Here is an 18,438-nt window from a genome sequence, read left to right on the forward strand (position 1 = left end):
CAATGTTTTCTTATCAGTTTCTACATCAAAGATGGACACAATTTTATCTGATGCTGCTGTCAGCAAATATCCAACTCTTGGTTGGAATCTTACTTGGGCCATACCACCATGCATCAGGAATTAACGATAACTGCTGAGGAAAAAAATCTATAAAATGTGATGCACCATAACTGTATGAAATCTTGAAGATGTCATACAAGAGAAGAAGAATCACCAAACTTGAATATCCGGGTGCATGAGAATGTATTAAAATTCATATAGCGAATTTCAATGTCATTATCATAAAAGCCAAACAAGTTCGTCTTCTTGGGGTGAAAATCAAGGGACATCACAGTTGAAGTATGACCATTGTATGCTTTCACACAATAGCTTAGCTAATGTCTACAATGCTAGAAAACCGACAACAAACATATAAGGAAAAGAATAACAAAAAAGATGTAATTTCAAATATCTACAAAACTCAAACAAAGATCGAAGTTGTAAGAAGAATATGATGAATGTGTTGGCTGCATCCTATAATCGCACAGTTTTTATCAAACGAAGTTGTTGTCAATTGAGTTGAATTTGGTCTAAAGCGGACGTGTGAGTTCAAAATTTCATTAGAATTTGTATGGAATAACTCTACGGTTTGTTTAAGTACGGTTTTCGTTTTGTAAGGAAGATGATTCGAATATAGTAGAGGTGGTGAGGTCTTTGAAAAAAATGGTAATTAAAAACTTTTGGGTAAATTAAATATAACACTATTGTTCAAAGACCTATTTGATGTTTTAATGTTAGTTTAGGGGTAAAACTAAATATTGACCTTTTTAAGGTTGTTGCATCATTAATTTGACGGGGATTACGGTAGGGTGACAATTTTGTTAATAACATTAGTGACTATTTGATGAAGGTGTTCTTGTCTCATCAATCTAATATTTTTTATTACAACAAAAAGAGATTCAATTTAACAATCATGTTTATATTCAAATACAATGAGAATTCAACATATGAATAAAATTTCATAGATTATATCACCTGAAATTGTCAACCAAATGCTCCCCTCCATAGGGTAAAGCCAACCATGATGATCATCACAGATACATTTACCCAATCTTCCATTTTCTCCTCATCAGCCATCCCCGTACACACAGACATGAGCCAATTGGAGTTGGCATATCAACTGACTCTGCGGTAAATATAACAGATGGAAAAAAAGACAAGCAAATCACACGGGATGGATGTGTAAACCCACCTAAAGCAAACTTCCCGACCAAAATTTACAACAAGGGAGACCGCGGCCCCCAAAATAAGCTTGATAGTAAACTGATTGAGCCATTGCACAGCTTATTTTGCACAACTTACTGCATCTGGTTCCTCCCTAAACTCTCTCGATCAAGTTCATTTCGAAGATTTGCAGATTGTCTCTATAAATTGTATAAAGAAACACAATTAGTTTATATTTCGCAAAGTATTAATGAATCAAAAGTAAAGTTATAAAAATTGAACCTTGGCTATTGCTTCAGCTAATAACTTGCCATCTCGAATGGAATCGACGAACTCAGAATCACCAACCACCATACAATCCTTCGGCGTCTCAAACATCGATAAGGGATACTGCTTATAAACAAGACCGACATCGAAATGAATAACACCTGAGCTCGGAACATCGACCCAAATCCCTTTAACCTGAAACCAAAGAAATAACTCCTGGGCCGAAACCCCAGACAACTCCTCGATCTTTTTGCAACTCAGAGTCCCAGACACGTTCATGTCGTAATGCAACACGCTTTCAAACTGGGCATTACAGGCTTGGTCCAGATGAACCTCGAACCGGCCAGTACCATCGAAGTCAAACCGGGTTATCCCCTTCGGAAGCAGCCCCATGGGAAGCCCATGGTCCTTTAGTATCTCGTAAATAGTACTGTTCTCGCCGTTGACAACCACGACGATGGCAATAATGTGAAGAAGTAAGGAAGGGATTAAAGGACTCATAATTTCTTCGTTTTGATCTGTCCTTTGTTGGAGGATTTTAATGTTAGAACATGAGGATCGAAATTCCTTTTCAAGGGTATGCACAATAGAAAGAGAAAGGGAGATTAGGGGTTAGGGTTTAAGGAATAATTGGGAGAAGAGTGGAGAAGATAAGCGAAGGGTGAAGGGGAAGGGGACAAAGTTGCCAGCTTGAGTACATACAGGAGTAGGATAAACATCAATTATTGGTGGCGAAGTGGGTCCTTCATATGTATATAGTACGCGTTTTATTATTATTATTTTTAAAAAACCTTATATATATAAATATAATTTAACATCTATTTAAAAATAATTTTTAATTATTTAATATTTAATTTTTAAGTATTTTTATGTTGAAACTTTAGATCTTAAAAAATAATAATAGCTTTTTATTATTGAAATCACTCCATTTATATTTATACATAATAGAGTAAACTATATAAATGGTAACAATTTAGGAGGAAGTGATAATTGATAAATATTATATTGTTGAGAAGCTAGTAGTAGCACAAATATTCTTTAGGCTCACACAAGTCCCTACTGATCAACCTGAGGCAATGTCATCAGCACATACCAACTCTTAGGGGGAAGTGTATTATAAATCTATAATATTAATGATCAATCCATTAATTTTAAAACATTAGTATAAAAAGGAAAGCTTATTCAAATATAAATAACCATTAATATAGTTTACCCGAAAAAAAAAAAGTTGCCTAGCTTTAACACGCTCCATTCCAATATGGGCTATGTTACCGGTTACCCGACCCGACAGAAAATCCATTAACAATACCGAAAGTAAAACCGCTCCAAAACCCCTGCGAATCAAAGCGAATACGGAAAAAGAAAGGTGGTTTTTAGTACGGAAGACGCCCATTTTGCACAAAAATATCTCAAAACAGCCATCGCCAATGGAGCATAAAGCAGGTTACAAAATCCTACTTTAACGACTCACTCCAGGAGTTCAAGTCCCATCTCTCCTCTTCCGACTTCGTCGCCGTTTCCCTCCAGAACACCGGCTCTTTCTCCGCCTCTTGGAATCGAGTCTTCTCCTTTGACACGCCGGAAACCGCTTACCTCAAGACTCGACGCGCCGCCGAACGCTTCCAGCTCCTCCAGTTCACCATCTGCCCCTTTACCATGTCTGGCTCCAAAGTCACTGCCCTCCACCTTTTTATTTATATGATGATTCATTTTGTCTTTGAAAAGAAATGCATTTTAAGTTTCCGGTAAATTGAAGGTAATTTGTATAATTAGAAGTTGAAGTTAGCTATGAGAAATTTCAGAATCACCTTGCGGTGTGAAATTTTAGGTTCGAAGAATTAGCTTTTACTTAACCTTTATTAAGTTTTTGCTTTTGTTCTTCCATTTTAGGTCTTATTTTTTTAATTGTTATTGCAGATATAATTTCCATTTGTTCCCAAGAGATGAAATAAAATTGGGATGCCTTCCTACAGTTTTCATGTCAAACTTCTTATTTGACAGCTATGGCTCGGCAAGGCTTCGATTTTAATGCCTGCATGATGGTAAAATATTATTTTCTTTGCTTTTTGAACACTTCCATTACTGATATGGTATTTGGAACATGGTGAGAATTGACATAACACAGTGAAGAACTTGTGTATTATGTGCAATTGCGCATTACCACATAATTTCAGAGGAATTATATTTAGGATATAAATTCTCTGCGGAATTTTGAGGTAAGACAAGAGTTTCTTCGTTTTTTGTAGGTGTATCATACTTATCCAGAGCGCAAGAGTCGGTAGCAAAAGTTCGAATTGGCAATCCAATTGCTGTAAATCACGAACCTTCTTCTTCCCCGCCAACTGTTGCTGATACAGTATTTGTAGAAAGGGTTAGATCCTGTAACAAGCATTGAAAAAAAGCCTGGAAAGACTCCTCAAACATAAAGATAGATGGTAAATGATGCTGTATTAGATGTTGGGTTATTTAATATCTTTTTCACCATTTACTATTTGCTCAGTTTGTTTACTTTTTTTTTTTTTTTTTTTTTTTATAGAAGATACTCTTATAAAATCACTGAAAAAACTTGTCTCAGGGGGTGAACTATATGGCTCTAGGCCAAGCATGACAATAGATGTTTGCAGTGAACGTCAAGTTCAACTTGTATCAGAGGTAGATTTGCCTGATATCTCATGTCATGCAGTTATGGGAAATGGCAAATTTTGGGCTTTTCTTTTGTGATTAATATCCTGGAATTTCTTAATACTTTATAGATGTTAAGAGAGCTCTCTGATGACCTTGTTGCTTTAAAATTCCCAACAAAGGGTGGAGGTACCCAGGCAATTCGTGTTGTTTTAACAAGTTCAAAAGAAGACAAGAGTCTTTTTGAGGTAGCAAATAACTTTCAATCCTTGATCACAATGAGTGGCTTAATTCTTTCTAAACTCTGTAAATGGGGATCTTGATTAACAGAAAGAGCTTCAGAACGTTGAAGAGGAACAAAACAAGAAAATGAGAGGATTTCGAGAGGTGGTCGAATTGATATCCGCTTTGCAGAAACCTGTTGTCTCTCACTATACCATTAATGGTAAAAGTTCCATTACTTTTAAATCATTTCATGCTTGTTTGTGCTTTAGATTAATGTTGGCCTAAATAATAACTTGGTCCTGCAGATTTTTCGGTTATTCATTCAAAATTCACATCTCCACTTCCTCTCAACATGGATGAGTTTCTTCATTCTTTACGATCAGTTTTCCCCATATATTTGATGTTAACCATATGATGAAGGAAATTGGTCCCCTAGAAAACGTGACCAGCGTACCTGCAGCCATATGTTACCTCAAGAATCGTTTCTTTGCGCCCATTGAAATGGAACTTTCCCATGGAGGTTAGTGTCTCTCTTGTTATTTTATGAAGCTGATTTTCATGAATTTCTACTTTCATTCTTGTCTACTTGGTTATGTATCACTATGATATTGTCCATGCTTCACATTTATGTCTTTTGTACATCATGCTGTGCCGTATTGGTTTTCATGCAACCTAATTTATCTCAAGCTTTCCTGGATGTAATGAGCAGCGAAGGAATCAGTGGATCATTAAGGGAATTGGTCTCAGAAGGCTTAAGCGCAGCAGATTATGAGACATACAAGAGGGCCTGTAGTTTGGGTTTATGGGAGACAGATTTAGCAAGTTCCTTAGACAAAGCCTCCACAATGCCTGAGTGGTCTAGAAACAAAGCCATCAGAGATTTTCTGGTGCAAGGACTTAATTATTAATTTGGACTATTTATGAGGTACGTAATTTTTCAGTGATCAGGGATGATATTTGTATTTGCGGCAGCTGAGTAGTTGGGTTAGATTTGATATTAACCTTGCTACTAATCTGATGCAAGCCTTCAAGGCGTGATTAATGATTGTTATTTGAAGAAGACAAAAAATCTTCTTGTAGACCACTAGCCTGGATTGCAGCAGTATATCCGGAGCCAGATTGTCCAATATTTGGTATTGTTTTCCTTGTATACTATGCTAACCTTTGAGTACATATCATATTTGGAATCAAATGCATGTTTTGCTTTTGAGGCTTAGATAATGAAAGTTACAAATTTGGAGGGAGGAAATCCAGTTTTTCTTCGGCTTTGAAACTGAACACCTATGTTCCCAAGTTCGACGCTGGACGAAAGGAAAGTTCCACATGTATGTGTTCGCGTGCACCCGCTTATACAATGACAGTGTTTCATTCATCAATAATTAGTGGGATACGTTTTGTTCATAGTTTCAAATATATATTTGGTTATGCATTGATTTTAATTTATAAACCATTTCATTTGGATTTTAAAGTGATTATTTTTCCATAAATGATTACATTAAAACAAAAACTCTGGGACCATTGATGAAATTTATCCTGAAACAACCAAGAGAGATGGATCTGCACCAGAAACAAGGGTAATATATAGTTCAGGGTGGGGAATACTGTTATGATCTGCACTATACTTTTATGATCTTTATGTCGTGATAAAGTGAAGGTTCTCTATTATAATTGAAAAGGATTAATACCTCTTTTAGCTTCATACTTTAGTGAATGTAATGTCTAGAAGAGAAGGGGGATTTCACAAGGAAAGAAATCACAAGTTATATTTCTTGAAAATTTGCAAGATAGATTGTTTTTACAATAATAGTTGTTTAGATATCAAATAACAGTACTAATTAGTTATCCTTGACAGTTGTAGCATGATGATCGTAGCTGCTTACTTCAACATTTACAGCTTTTAGTGTTGATCTACTAGCCCAGGTCACCCTGTTATACAACCCGGCGCGGCACTTTTTAATGGAACCCAGTTCTGATAATTAAGTTGTATGTGCGTTCCCGATGATCTCCAATCTCTAGTTTTTCCAATTTCCCTTTCTTTCCCGTCAACCCACGTATTTTAATGAAACCCTGTCCTGATAATTAAGTTGTATGTACATTCCCAACGATCTCCAACCACTACTTTTTCCAATTCCCTTTCTTTCCCGTCAACCGTATTTTAATGGAACCCTATCCTGATAATTAAGTTGTATGTGCGTTCCCAACGATCTCCAATCCCTAGTTTTTCCAATTTCCCTTTCTTCCCCGTCAACCGTATTTTAATGGAACCCTGTCCTGATAATTAAGTTGTATGTGCGTTCCCAATGATCTCCAATCCCTATTTTTTTTCCCAATTTCCCTTTCTTCCCCGTCAACCGTATTTTAATGGAACCTTGTCCTGATAATTAAGTTGTATGTGCGCTCCCAACGATCTCCAATCCCTATTTTTTCCAATTTCCCTTTCTTCCCCGTCAACCGTAATTTCGCTTCCAATCTCATGACAATGAAATTCTTAATTTGATCATTTTATTATTTCTTGATCTATTTGAATTAGGGGTGAGTATTCAATCAAGTCAAGTATTTTTTTTTTTAAATTGATGAGTTATATTTTACAACTAAAAATTTATTTAAAATTTTCTTGAGTTGAATTTATGAAATTCAAATTAAGTTATTTGAGTTTTTGTTTAAATTTAATTGTAAATATTTATAATATTACGATATTATTCGATTCCAATTTAAATAATTTTTTATATTCATATTTATATATGTTTCTTCATATTTTTTTCATATATGATATACTTATATCATGTAAAATTGAGAGGTTCTATTCAAACTAAAAATATAATAATAAAAATTACTCACGAGTCATTAAATAAAAAAAACGTAACCAAAATATAGGTATGTTGATAACATAATTTCTCAATAAACATTAAAAGATGCATAGTTTCATATACTTGATAATTTAAATAGTTCTAATTATACTATTTTAGTCTAATAATTTATTAGAAAATTATAAATACTCGGATCTTTTATCCTATTCGAATATCAATAACAACAACGATAAATACTCTTGTTTTATTGAGATATAATGTCTAAGTAATCAACATCTCTCCTTACTCAATAAACAAGAATTCATACCAATGGTATTATAGCAGAATAGTCGGTTACTAGACACGTAATTTACCCTAATATCTTTTTGGCAAGAAGAAAATGCAAATCGCAGGGTTATGAGGAGGGAGCCCACTCAGGAAAGGGGGCTCCGATTAAGGGAACAAAATTGCTGAAAACAGAACACTGAACCTCTTCTCGAAATCTAGCTACTTCTTCCCCCAGAAATGGCGATTTCGACTCTCCAAAAACTCACCTCCCAAATCCACTGTCTCCCCTCACTCTCCTCCCAAATCCTCACCCGATCCTCTGCCACCTTAACCTGCCCCTCCCCTTCCTGCTCCAAAAGGTTGCCGACCGGATCGTCAAGCTCTTCGCCATCGACCCCGAAGGCCAGAAGCGTGAGGTTGTGGGCCTAGCGGGCCAGACCTTACTTCGTGCCTTGACTAACTGCGGGCTGATCGACCCCGCCTCGAGGAGATCGACGCTTGCTCCGCCGAATGCGAAGTCAACATCGCCCAGGAGTGGCTCGAGAGGCTTCCGCCGCGTACCTATGATGAGGAATATGTGTTGGTGAGGAATTCGAGGGGTCGCATCTTGAACAAGCATTCCAGGCTTGGATGTCAGGTCGTGCTTACGCCTCAGCTCCAAGGTATGGTCGTCGCCGTCCCCGAGCAGAAGCCCTGGGATATCCCATAATAATTTATAGGGAAAAACAAGATGAATGAGGGAATTTTTAGTGCATTTCTTTTGTTTTTGTGGAAGTAATAATAATTTTGTTTCTGATTTGTGCATTGCTACCCAATGTTATTAGTGTGCGTTGGAATCTAAATGCAAGATATTTTATGGTTTTTTTATGCTATTTTGCGATTTCTTCATTGCCGTGCTTTGTTAAATTGCTAGAAAATTTGGAACTGTATAAGCCCTTTCTGAGGTAATTACTGAAAACTGGGATTCAAATGAATGCGAGTTGTTCTTTTTCAAGTATTGAATATTAGGTCTCTGATAGATTTCTAGAGCTGTAGCAAATAAAGAACAGCAGATTGTTTCTTTTGAAGGTGATTGATTTGTTCATTTGAGGTGTCAATGTTGTGTGATGGAGGTACATTTGATCTTTCTTTTTCGTTCTCTACTCTTGTATGTTTAAGTAGTGAATAGTGATATTTAATTCCTTTGCAAACTTTTTCCTATGCATAATTGACATAGTCCGGTGATCTATGGGTGAAGGGAGTGTTTGCGTGTACTACTTAACAAATCAAATGGATTTTATGAATTTCTTTTGCTAGCACGATGAACACATCAAAGTAATTGCATTTTCATTCGGTTGGTCGTGTATCAGATTTCTGAGGAACATAAGAATGATCTACTCCATCAAGCAGTTCACCTTATCTTTGATCTATGCCGTTTGCAATTAATTTAGGCCATATAAGTACAGGGAAGAGATGAATTATATCTAATGGGTTCAGAATACGATAGCTTAGAAACAAAGTTACTACATAAGTTGTAACATCCTCAACACCGGATTTGAGACTAGATTGAAAATTTTCAGAAATTGGTGATTAAAATAGGATAATTGAATAGTTCAATGACTTATTGGAAATATTTTATTAAGGCTATTTAGTAAGTATTGAATGAATTAAAGGGTAAAATGGTCATTTGACAAGTAATATTTTTATTTTCCATTATAAGATAAGATAACCAGGTGGAAGAGGAGATATTTCTCCAGAGTTCTCTTCTTCTCCTTTCTTCTTCTTCTTCACGTGAAGCCATAAGCAAAGGTAAGATTTCTTGTTGGTTGATATTTAGCCGAATTTAAGATTGAGTTTTGATCATTAGATGATAATTAAGCTTAAGGAAAGCTTAATTTGTCTTAAAACCATAAGATAAAGGAGTCAAGAGATATTAAGGATATAAGTTTTTAAAAGAAATCTTGAATGAGAGTTGAGAAGTTAAATTGGAAGTTAAATTTGACTTGTCATCAAGTTAATTAGGAAGTATGAGGTGTTAGAATTAAATTTAGAACATGTTGGAAATTGAGTGTGAATCTTGAATGCCATGTAAAGGATAGAATTTTGAGTTTAAAGATGTGATTATGGAGTAGAAATGTTTTTAAGCATGTGTATATGAGTTATGGATATGTAAAAGGTTGAAACATGAGGTATTTGTGAGAAATGGAGTGAATTTTCGAGCTCAAAACATGGATTCTGGGCTAGGGGAATCAATACTCATTCAATAGGTACCGATACCCTCTCAAACGAGAAAAATTTCAGAATGTCATAGGGGTACCGATGCCCCCTTGAACGAAAAATTACAGAATGTCATGAGGGTACCGATACCCCTAATAGGGTATCGATACCCCCTAAAGGAAAAATGTGAATACTGGTTTATTAAGTTCGTTTAAGCTGTTAATATCGAATTACAAGGTGTAGGTATCTAATAATTGCCTTAAAATGTATAATTGTATAGATACAGAGCCTAAACGAGTTCTGGAACCATTGACAAGTAAGATCGATCGGGGGGAATAGATAAGAGATCAGTATTGACTAGTGAGGCCAGGTGAGTGCATACTTTTGGTATCTTGTGTTAATGGAAATATGACTCGCGATGAGTCTATTTGCTATAGTAGAATGCATGAAGTCATGAACATGAGCATGGTTTGATATGATTATATGTGCTATATGTTGATATGCTTTGTGTGTGACACATGATTTATGAAAATATTATTATATATTAATGGGAAAGCATTAATGATATGCTTATAAAAGAAAAGCCATGTAAGTATATGATATTTATAGAATAATTAAGCCAAAGTTTATTGTGATATATAAAAATGAAATGTAAGCTACACATAAGTGATAAGTCATGAAGATATGTGATTATGAGAAGATTCAAGAGAACCAAATATAAATCAAAAGATAATAAATTATGTGACTCTAGGAGATAATAATAATAATAATAATATATATAAATTAGGGGATATGAACATAATGATGATACAAACCTATAGGATAAGCACTATAGGAAGTGTGATATACTTAAAGGAAATTATGATATAGGAATTATCGAATGAAGAACTATAAAATCCCTATGAGAAATATTATAGGTGTTATATGAAACTGAATTAAATAAATAGAGTAAACTAATATTTAAATATTGTGAGATAAGTGATATAAGTCATATGTTATTGAAAAGGTTAGTGTAATAAATCATGTAAACTGATAAAAGGGAAATGAGATAAGATAAGTAGCAATTACCTATAAGATTCAAATAAGATTCTATGAATATGTAACGTAAACTATATAAGGGAGACTTAGATATTATACGATTTAAGCATGAAATGAACATAATATATAGTCAGGTGAAATTATTATGTGATATGAGTATATGAATATGTTAGATAAGTAATATGGGAAGGTCGATTTGTTAAATGAAACTATGATCTAAAACTGTTAGATTTTTATATGATATAAAGTATAGTACTAAAGTACTTGAAATCATAAGAGGATGTTAGAGGAATTAGAAATATAAATTATATGGAATTAATGTATCAATTATAGTAAAAGGAGTACATGATGTTGTAATAAATTATAGATAGTTGTGTAATGAAATTATATGAATAAGTGAAAGAGTAAAATAAGTTAATCAACATTGACCTAAATTATGTTATGAATTAGTGATATAAGAATATAATATAAAATATGCAATAAGAATCTGTGTGATATGACCTATGAGATCATATGAAATATTATATGACTATGTGATTATATAAAAAAAAGAATACAATTATATGTGATAAGCTCTGTGATATGTGAATCATATGAAAATGTTCTACGTGTAAGTGAACCATGTGTCTATATGTATATATGATTTGTGATTTATATGACAGTGAGTTATGTGAAAGAACTATGAGACTACGTGTATATGTGAATGTGTGATAACATAACTATTAATGCCCATGTTATGTGACATGAGAGCTAGATGTATAGTTGGCATGCCAAGAGTCGAGAGTCTACGCGTCCTTCGGGACATATATGTATTCTCTGGAACATGTGTGAGGTTTTTTGAGACACATACTTGATCCTTGGCATATGATTCTTAAGGAATTTTCTACGTGGTCCTTAGGGACAATATTATATGGCACTTCGGTGCTTTTTTACACGGCACTACGGTGCAATTCTACGTGGCACTTCGGTGCATTTATACGAGTTGTGGTGACAACATTAGTGTACAACCTCAATAGACCCACATATCTATAGTTCTCACAGTGTACATGGGCTAATTAAGAGATAATAATAAATACACTATATGTGATATGTATGTTTGGTAATGTTAAGTGTGTTACAGAAATCTCACGATGATACGTTTGTTAATTGGTATAGTTAAATATGTGCTATATGATGTGTATGCATGGTGAGTAAGAGGTTCATATGAACAAAGAAATCAATGATAATGATAAGAATTATAATAAAAATAAATAATTGATATGCATATGTCTGTAGTTATGTTTGATACATAATGCATTTCATAGTTTATGAAGGTTACATGAAGTATGCATAATAGCAATTAGAAATGGTATAGTATAGTAAATTTAATTATGCCTCACTAAGTCATAGACTTAGCGTGTGGTTGTTTCACACGTAGGTTACAGAAGCGAGAAGAGAATCTAAGAGGAGCAAGACAGGTCACCATCTTCCTTACAATGTTTCAGATCAGAAAAGAAATGTTTGATATGTATTTGATTCTTTTAGATACAGTTGACATGTAATATAAACGATTTGAATAGTATATGCTATGATAAGTTTGTAAACTTTTATGATGAAATAATATGAAGTTTTCTTTAACGGGAAATTTTCATTATTTTGAACAAGTAAAGGTTTTAAAAGTTGATGTGACACCTCGGACTTCGATCCGGGTCGGATACGGGTTGGGGGTGTTATATTTAATGGTATTAGATCTAAGGTTTAGCCGATTCTAGGCTTAAACCGAAGTCAAATGAGTATTAAAAATGTGTACATGCCAACATAGAATGAAAATTTATGATCTGATAGTGTAAGGAGTGTGTTGCCTTGCTAATAGAATTAAATTGTTAAGTTATAATAAAAGTATGATTACGATAATTTCGAAATAAAGTGAAAGGTGATATTCTTGATTGTTATAGCTATTCACCTGCCCTGACCAGGCAGGATGAGGAGCGGACACCTCAGGAAGTGCCTCATAAAATCAAAGGTTGATTTCAGAAGTTGAAATCATATTAGAATAATGATAGAAAGTTTTCACAGTTTTGAATCAGAAAAGTGATGTGAAGTATTCTAATTATTCATTGGATAAGATAGAATATGGTGAACAAGTGTCACCATAAGAAAGTTAAAAGATCTAATGATGTGGTTAGAGTTTGTAGAAGAGTTCAAGAATAAGTGTATCAGTGACAAGAGTATAAGATATATATAAAGTCAAAGCTTATGAGTTTGAAATGAAGAGATAATATTTTGTATAAGCAAAAGTGTGGATATGATAATGATTTGCAGTTAAGATGGAAAGAGTTAGCGTTGGCTAACCAGAGCATGTGATAAAAATGTACCAGAATTATAAGATTATAAGATATTGTCAGGTTAAGATAAATAAATATGAAGTGGATCTGGATACAAACTGAGGATTGATACGAAGAGTTTAAGAATGGGTATATTGATGATCAATTTATAAGACAAATGAAGTTAGAATGTTGAGTTTGAACAATAGAAATTACAGGATGTATGAGAACAGAGGTGAATTTGATAAGTTAAGTAAATTAATTTAGAAATAATTTCGATTGGAAAGGATGTATATGATTGGTTGACTAGGGCTTGTGCCCTAGATTGAACAGATGTTATTGACTAGCCGTCAGAGTAAAGGTGATAGAGCTATAAGATTGGAATAAAAGATAAAGTTGAGTTAATAAATTATGCTGATCAGATAGGTATGTTGTAGATAAGGAGATAAGTATTTTATGGAGCTTTAAGGAAGGAAAATACAATTATAAGAGATTGTAAAGAATGAAGTTTTGTATAAGTAAACGGGGTTATCAAAGTTACGAGGATGCAATGAAGATTGGTACACAGAGATGAGTATAGGTGATAGGACAAGAGTATGTGAACATGAAAGGAAAAATATGATTTGTGTATAAGGAGATTTCAATTTTGAATGAATAAAGAAATAATAGATTAAAGGAATGAAAAGAATTGAGTTTAAAGGATTAGATATGATAAAGGTTATATGGAAGTGTAGATCATAAGTTTGATATAGAAGTAAGAAAAGTGTGTAAGGTGATGTGAAAAGATTGTGTGAGTTCGTAAAGTATATGTTTAATTATATTTGAAGAATGTTTCAAGTTGTGTTCTTGGTCAATTGAAGATGGAATAAAAGTTGGGCATTGTTATGAGGAAATTAGATATTAAGAAGAAAATAGATTGATTAATGATGTAGAATAATGAGAATGGATGTTATTGTCTATATAATGAGTGACATTATATGAATTTTAGAAATGTCAAAGGAAATACAGAATAAAAGGAGAGAAAAAACAAGAATGGATTGAGGTTACTGGTTACTGTGTATATGATAAGTGATAGTAGATGAATATATAAAGGAAAAAGGAGGTTGAAGAACTAAATGAAGGAAATGTTAAGTAAAGGAGGCAACATGAGAACATTAGAAAAATATGTTCTTATTGATATGTGCAATGAAAATTCGAGGGCGAATTTTCTTTAAAGGATGGGAGATTTGTAACATTCTCAACATCGGGTTAGAGACTAGATTGAAAAATTTCAGAAATTGGTGATTAAAGTAGGATAATTGAATAGTTAAATGACTTATTGGAAATATTTTATTAAGGTTGTTTAGTAATTATTGAATGACTTAAAGGGTAAAATGGTCATTTGACAAGTAAGATTTTTATTTTCCATTATAAGATAAGATAACCAGGTGGAAGAGGAGAGATTTCTCCAGAGTTCTCTTCTTCTCCTTTCTTCTTTTTCTTCACGTGAAGCCATTAGCAAAGGTAAGATCTCTTGTTGGTTGATATTTAGCCGAATTTAAGATTGGGTTTTGATCATTAGATGATAATTAAGCTTAAGGAAAGCTTAATTTATCTTAAAACCATAAGATAAAGGAGTCAAGAGAGATTAAAGATTAGAAGTTTTTAAAGGAAATCTTGAATGAGAGTTGATAAGTTAAATTTGACTTGTCGTCAAGTTAATTAGGAAGTATGAGGTGTTAGAATTAAATTTAGAACATGTTGGAAATTGAGTGTGAATCTTGAATGCCATGTAAATGATAGAGTTTTGAGTTTAAAGAAGTGATTATGGAGTAGAAATGGGTTTAAGCATGTGTATATGAGTTATGGATATGTAAAAGGTTGAACATGAGGTATTTGTGAGAAATGGAATGAATTTTCGAGCTCAAAACATGAATTCTGAGCTAGGGGTATTGGTACCCAATCAATAGGTACTGATACCCTCTCAAACGAGAAAAATTTCAGAATGTCATAGGGGTACCGATTCCCCCCCCAGAAGGGTACCGATGCCCCCTTGAACGAAAAATTACAGAATGTCTTGAGGGTATCGATACCCCCTACAGGAAAAATGTGAATATTGGTTTATTAAGTTCGTTTAAGCTGTTAGTATCGAATTACAAGGTGTAGGTATCTAATAACTGCCTTAAAATGTATAATTGTGTAGATACAGAGCCTAAACGAGTTCTGGAACCATTGACAAGTAAGATCGATCAGGGGAATAGATAAGAGATCGGTATTGCCTAGTGAGGCCAGGTGAGTGCATACTTTTGGTATCTTGTGTTAATGGAAATATGACTCGCGATGAGTCTATTTGCTATAGTAGAATGCATGAAGTCATGAACATGAGCATGGTTTGATATGATTATATGTGTTATATGTTGATATGCTTTGTGTGTGATACATGATTTATGAAAATATTATTATATATTAATGGGAAAGCAAAAAATAAGTTATGTAATGATATGCTTATAAAAGAAAAGCCATATATGTATATGCTATTTATAGAATAATTAAGCCAAAGTTTATTATGATATATAAGAATGAAATGTAAGCTACACATAAGTGATAAGTCATGAAGATATGTGATTATGAGAAGATTCAAGAGAACCAAATATAAATCGGAAGATAATAAATTAGGTGACTCTAGGAGATAATAATAATAATAATATATATAAATTAGGGGACATGAACATAATGATGATACGAACCTATAAGATAAACACTATAGGAAGTGTGATATACTTAAAGGAAATTATGATATAGGAATTATCGAATGAAGAACTATAAAATCCCTATGAGAAAGATTATAGGTGTTATATGAAACTGAATTAAATAAATAGAGTAAACTAGTATTTAAATATTGTGCGATAAGTGATATAAGTCATATGTTATTGAAAAGGTTAGTGTAATAAATCATGTAAATTGATAAAAGGGAAATGAGATAAGATAAGTAGCATTTACCTATAAGATTCAAATAAAATTCTATGAATATGTAGCGTAAACTATATAAGAAAGACATAGATATTATATGATTTAAGCATGAAATGAACATAAGATATAGTCAGGTGAAATTATTATGTGATATGAGTATATGAATATGTTAGATAAGTAATATGAGAAGGTCGATTTGTTAAATGAAACTATGATCTGAAACTGTTAGATTTTTATATGATATGAAGTATAGTACTAAAGTACTTGAAATCATAAGAGGATGTTAGAGGAATTAGAAATATAAATTATATGGCATTAATGTATCAATTATAGTAAAAGGAGTACATGATGTTGTAATAAATTATAGATAGTGGTGTAATGAAATTATATGAATAAGTGAAAGAGTAAAATAAGTTAATCAACATTGACCTAAATTATATTATGAATTAGTGGTATAAGAATATAATATAAAATATGCAATAAGAATATATGTGATATGACCTATGAGATCATATGAAATATTATATGACTATGTGATTATATAAAAAAAAGAATACAATTATATGTGATAAGCTCTGTGATATGCGAATCATATGAAAATGTTCTGCGTGTAAGTGAACCATGTGTCTATATGTATATGTGATATGTGATTTATATGATAGTGAGTTATGTGAAAGAACTATGACACTATGTGTATATGTGAATGTGTGATAACATAACTATTAATGCCCATGTTATGTGATATGAGAGCTAAAGGTATGGTTGGCATGCCAAGAGTCAAGGGTCACCGCGGTCTTCAGGACATATATATATTCTCTGGAACATGTGTGAGGTCTTTTGAGACACATACTTGATCCTTGGCATATGTATATGATTCTTAAGGAATTTTCTACGTGGTCCTTAGGGACAATATTATATGGCACTTCGGTGCATTTCTACGCGGCACTACGGTGTAATTCTACGTGGCACTTCGGTGCATTTATACGAGCTGTGGTGATAGCATTAGTGAACAACCTAAATATACTCACATATCTATAGTTCTCACAATGTACATGGGCTAATCAAGAGATAATAACAAATACACTATATGTGATATGTATGTTTGGTAATGTTAAGTGTGTTACAGAAATCTCATGATGATACGTTTGTTAATTGGTATAGTTATATATGTGCTATATGATGTGTATGCATGGTGAGTAAAAGGGTCATATGATCAAAGAAATCAATGATAATGATAAGAATTATAATAAAAATAAAGAATTGATATGCATATGTCTGTAGTTATGTTTGATACATAATGCATTCCATAGTTTATGAAGGTTACATGAAGTATGCATAATAGCAATTAGAAATGGTATATTATAGTAAATTAAATTATGCCTCGCTAAGTCATAGACTTAGCGTGTGATTGTTTCACACGTAGGTTACAGAAGCGAGAAGAGAATCTAAGAGGAGCAAGACAGGTCAACATCTTCCTTACAACGTTTCAGATCAGAAAAGAAATGTTTGATATGTATTTGATTCTTTTAGATATAGTTGACATGTAATATAAATTATTTGAATAGTATATGTTCTGATAAGTTTGTAAACTTTTATGATGTAATAATATGAAGTTTTCTTTAACGGGAATTTTTCATTATTTTGAACAAGTAAAGGTTTTAAAAGTTGATGTGACACCTTGAACTCGGATTCGAGTCGGATACGGGTTGGGGGTGTTACATAAGTTGAATTGCTTGATCGTTCAAAGCTTAGTTTTAAAAGGCACGCCCAAGGTGCGGGGTGCTCCGGGGCCCATGGTAAAGGCGAGGCGAGTAATGGCGGTCGCGCGCCTTTTGCATATTTCTGGGCGGGCGCTTTTGCGCCTAGCGTAGGTGGAGCGGTTAAAGTAAAAATAAATAAATGTTATATTATTTTTTATAATAAACTTACTCAATCCTTTTAGCCCTAAACCGTTCTCAATTTTTACCCAGTCCTCACCAACTGTCTTTTCTTCTACGCCAGGTATGTCTCTCACCCTCTCTAAATCTCTGATCTTTTTTTTTCTTCAAAATCTTTGAATCTTCTCTTCAGCGGCTATCTTCTACTCTTCTCTTCTTCCCAAGTTTATTCATGGGACTGTCTTATACTCTTCTCTTCTTCCCAAGTTTCTTCCAACAACTATTATTTTTCTTTTCCACCTAAACAACGACCTGTTTCTTAGATTTTTTTTTGTTGATCGCAAATTTAATCAAGTTGTTGAATATTTATTTGTTGAATATTGAATTTTTATTTATATTTGTTGAATATTGGGCTTTTTTAAATGAAACTTTTAGTGTAGAAAATATTTGTTGATCATATATTACAGATTATTTATATTGTTTTTATTAAATTTGTTTTTATTAAATTTAAAAAATCGAGATTCGTGACCAAGATGACAACCTTCGATTTGGTCTAATGTCTCATTCGGCAATTAAGTTGACACAAAGCTGATCTATTTGCAGTAAAGTCTCCAAATAGAACTTATAGATCTTGGAACTTATGATATTTTTAAATTTTTATTATATTTGTAATCTTGGAACACA

At 33.2% G+C, this 18,438-nt stretch overlaps 1 protein-coding gene and 2 pseudogenes across 1 annotated transcript; 2 read left to right on the forward strand and 1 right to left on the reverse strand.

The window, feature by feature from the left end:
- Positions 1-914: 914 nt before the first annotated feature.
- On the reverse strand, positions 915-17,505 carry LOC120133172. The gene is made up of 3 exons (XM_039149819.1): positions 17,502-17,505; positions 1,486-1,988; positions 915-1,403 (listed from the first exon to the last, which is right to left on the reverse strand). The coding sequence occupies exons 2-3, from the start codon at positions 1,969-1,971 to the stop codon at positions 1,338-1,340; spliced, it is 552 nt and encodes a 183-aa protein (XP_039005750.1). The 5' UTR covers positions 1,972-1,988; positions 17,502-17,505; the 3' UTR covers positions 915-1,337.
- Positions 3,423-5,676, forward strand: LOC120133173 (annotated as a pseudogene).
- Positions 7,544-8,263, forward strand: LOC120133174 (annotated as a pseudogene).
- Positions 17,506-18,438: the final 933 nt, after the last annotated feature.

Source organism: Hibiscus syriacus, unplaced genomic scaffold, assembly GCF_006381635.1.
Source record: "Hibiscus syriacus cultivar Baekdansim isolate YM2019G1 unplaced genomic scaffold, ASM638163v2 tig00110577_pilon, whole genome shotgun sequence".
Taxonomy (NCBI): Eukaryota; Viridiplantae; Streptophyta; class Magnoliopsida; order Malvales; family Malvaceae; genus Hibiscus; species Hibiscus syriacus.

Bases quoted from the DNA above. Each gene is read 5' to 3' on its own strand.
- LOC120133172 (XM_039149819.1), bottom strand. From the start codon at position 1,971: ATGAGTCCTTTAATCCCTTCCTTACTTCTTCACATTATTGCCATCGTC. The intron at 1,404-1,485 runs GTTCAATTTTTA...TACAATTTATAG, and splicing joins TAGCTGAAGCAATAGCCAAG to AGACAATCTGCAAATCTTCG.